Raw genomic sequence first — 3,681 nt, 5'->3', positions numbered from 1 at the left:
TATATATAAAACAAGCGGTAAGAAAGTAATAGTTAAGTCTAAAATTCCACGGTAAAGTTACATTAGGCCTCAAATACATACTTTGTGCTATTTTAGTACATCTTGCCAGAAGACATGATTAGAAGACATGATGGTAGTTTAAGTATTTCTTTGCAGCAGTTATTTGTATAAGAGTTTCCAGGTTATACTTTTTGGTCCCTTTTAGGGTAGAGAAGTTTCACACGGAAGAGAAACAGGGATCATATTTTGTACAAAACCCATAATGTGGGCGGAGTTATCAGCTCATACTGATAAAATAATAATCCCAGTAAGATACACAAGCAGAGTAAGGCAAACATCAGGTGACCTCACTGAACATTAAGCAGCTTGCACAGTCATCATCCTGATCAATATTACAGCTCAGAAAACTCTTAGAGCAAGAAAAAAAGAAAAACTTGTGGTTATTCTCAAACAGGGCAAAAGAAAGAAGTAAATTGTAGCAGGGAGATTTAACTTCTCACAATAGATTTAGAGAGCCTTGTCATATGATTAACCAAAGCACAAAAGAAGGTTCCAATTGCTTTCAGTTAGGCATACAACTGTCATTTAACAGGGTTCACAATTAAACCAGGAAACTTAATAAAAAACACAGTGACTGCACTAAATGAATAGGCTGTCCCCTATTTGCTCAAAAATCTGGCCATTAAAAACATACCATTTAAGTGGATATTTCAGTGGTGTCCTACCTGCCATTTTGCAGAAAAATATACTAAAGTAGGGTGTTAGACACAACACAGGTTGCATAAGCACACCTGGAAGTTTTTGCTTACTTCAATTAAAGGTTTGTGGCTCTGCATGAACCTCACAGTTTCACAGAAAGAAAAGGTAGCGTTGAACTGTAAGTACAGTTCTAGAGGTTTGTGACAGTGTCAATTAGGAACACATAACCCAGAAAGCTGCTCTGCACCTTAGCGTACAGAACCTTAATAAAAAGATGTGTAAATCACCTGTACTTTGCATCAGTTTTTTTTCAGTACTGCATACAAAAGTGGCTGAAGAGGACAAGTGCATCTCACTGAGTATGGTATTTAATAACTCTGAATCCTCTTCATGAGGCATTTTGAATTCAGACTTCATTGACTATTACCTGCAACTAGTAAACAATTTTGTTGCAAAAGCACGTTACAGAATTTAAGTACCTCACAAGTTACAATGGAAAGCAGCTAGTCTGCTGCTGAATATCCTTCTCAAGGACCAGCTTTCACACTTGTAAGAGGTGTGGTTATGTGGCAACAGAATGTTTCTTGACAGCGCTATTACTGCATAAAGAGAACAAGTAGGAAATAGACAAGACTTAAGAAGTCTGGCAGAAAAGAAATTCACTAGCAAAAACATTAACTATACAATATAAATGTTTTTGTGTTCTGTGAAGCACTACTTATTCTTTACTACCTGTAGAATCTCTTTCACATACCTTGTACTGTTTTTCACTTATAAAGATGTTGAGTTCTACTCTTCCATATCTGTATATGGAACTGCATTCATACAGGGCAAAAACAAGCCTCCAAAGTATGTTCCTTTCCCTTTTTTGTGGTAAGATTCCAAAAATTTTCACAGGTACATCTGTTTCAATAGTGTGTAAAAGTATCTTTACAATTTTGCAATACATACTAGAGAATCTCATTATTGCTATTGTCTAAACTACAAACAATTAAGAAAGTCTGTCCGCTCATGTTGTTCAAGAATGAATACAAAATACAAGCTTTAGTCAAAGCCCAGTTTGCATTAGACTAAACCTTTAATAAAGACAAGCAAACAGCTGAGATTTCATATTGCCACAAGGGTTTTTTGAAGCTATCGAGAACCTAAATAAAGCTGAAATGTAAGAAATTAAATCTATTCATCCAGCATATACATTAAATAGAACATACACCTCAAGCAAATCCCAAAGATCTTGCCAAACTGCCCACGCACCCTTCAAATGTATTTGTAACATGTGATCATATACATATACCTGCCCTCCAAGGAACTGCCGCCACACCCATGGTTTCAAAAAGGTTGTCAGAACACATAGCAGGTGGTTTCACTGTTCCATTCGCCAAAGGATCCAGTCTGAAGAAGTCACCATAAATTACCTTTAATTGTCCATCCAGGCTATTCTCTAGGGACTGAATAAAATGAGTTTCAGTTGAAGAAATCTGGATGCAGTAACCTTTCTTGCAGAACACCCATCCCAAACAAACAACAACAAAAAATGTTTAAGCACTACCTAAAGTTGTTACCCAGTAAACAAGAGCCAAATCTCAGAGCTGCTTCTTGCAGTTCATAAAAAAATATCTTCCTTCATTGTGCAGGGCGTTTTGACATTTTTGGCTGCTCAAGTGACGCTTTAAAAGACATTCTTAAATTAGTATGACATTCTAAAATGTTTTGCAAAACAAAAAGCTATACTCAACTAAAGAAACCACTGCATTTAATGATTTACAACTGGAATTCTTCATATACGCAGAGAGAATGCCTTTTATAGACACGTTAAGTCAGGTGAGAGTCTTTGGTTCCAAACCTCCAATTTACAGTATCATAACACAGTCCTTCTAGTGAAACTTCTGCAACTCTGTGTCTGACCACCTTTGCATCCACACAAAGCCAAGGCAAACAGGAGAGGACAACATATGTAAGTGTCTTAATATTACCAGTCAGTTTCAGGAGAATAGATTAAATAATACCATGAGGTAATCAGCATAACCAAGACTATTCTGAGGGATTTCTGAAAGCTACATACAGACATCTTGCTTAAACATATACAACTACAACGACTCTGGTTAGTATTAGCCTCAAATTTATGCATGAAACTACTCATAGGAAGACTATGAACTTGAATTCCTACATACACAAAATGTCAAATAAATTTATTTTAAAATAGTCTGCTGCCGACTGTGCAATGTAAAACCAAACAATATTATTACTGTTATTTGAGATGTTACAAGTAACAATCCTAATTCCTTTTTGATCCAACAGTTATTACACAATTGTACTTTCTTATTACCCTTTAATTAAGTTTTAGAAACGTGCTACTAAATGAAAAGCGTACCTCTAAGTTCGGAAGAAAAGCTGAGTTACTTTCTAGGGCTACCACTCTAACACCTGCATTGAGCAGAGTTCGGGTCAAGACTCCAGGACCTGAATGGAAGACAAAAAAAAAAAAAAAGAAAAAAAAAAAAAGAAAGGAAAGGTGCATTTTTCTAAGTGATCTCCTTTAGTGATTTTCCCAGCACAACACTTGGGACATAACACCTTCAACTAGAGATAACTTGTGTTTGTTTAAACACACTTCAAAACAAGAGCTAGAAAAAAACATTTACCCGCAGCCTGCCCGGTGAATCACACTCAGCACAGCATTGCAGTTAGGTACTGAGGAACATTAGATATAATGGTTCAAATATTTCTACTACTTTTGCCAACTGAAATATACTTTGAAACCACACCCCATTAGCTCTACAGGTAAAATACCTCTGCAGAATTAAAAATAAAAAAAAAATTAACTGCAGAGGGCTAGGTGTGCTTTTACTGACAAAGTTCACCTACAAAACCAAAAACATCTGCACAGAAACTAACATCTCTACTTACTCTACAGCGAAGTGTTAACACCAGTGACAAGTCTCCAGCCCTCGCCCATTCCTCCCACAGCTCTGTATAAACGCA

General features: G+C 36.3%; 1 protein-coding gene across 1 annotated transcript; it reads right to left on the bottom strand.

Annotated features, from left to right (window-relative positions):
• Positions 1 to 1,453: 1,453 nt before the first annotated feature.
• On the bottom strand, positions 1,454 to 3,159 carry LOC104467229 (dimethyladenosine transferase 2, mitochondrial-like; the record flags this gene model as incomplete). Its single annotated transcript, XM_010080934.1, has 3 exons — positions 1,454 to 1,602; positions 1,994 to 2,147; positions 3,071 to 3,159. Coding segments are annotated over 3 exons (392 nt in total), but the record flags the coding sequence as incomplete, so codon positions are not given.
• Positions 3,160 to 3,681: the final 522 nt, after the last annotated feature.

Source organism: Pterocles gutturalis, unplaced genomic scaffold (assembly GCF_000699245.1).
Source record: "Pterocles gutturalis isolate BGI_N339 unplaced genomic scaffold, ASM69924v1 Scaffold51314, whole genome shotgun sequence".
NCBI classification, from domain to species: domain Eukaryota; kingdom Metazoa; phylum Chordata; class Aves; order Pterocliformes; family Pteroclidae; genus Pterocles; species Pterocles gutturalis.
The sequence above is the reverse complement of the archived record's forward strand: the minus strand, read 5'-3'. Positions and strand labels throughout refer to the sequence as shown.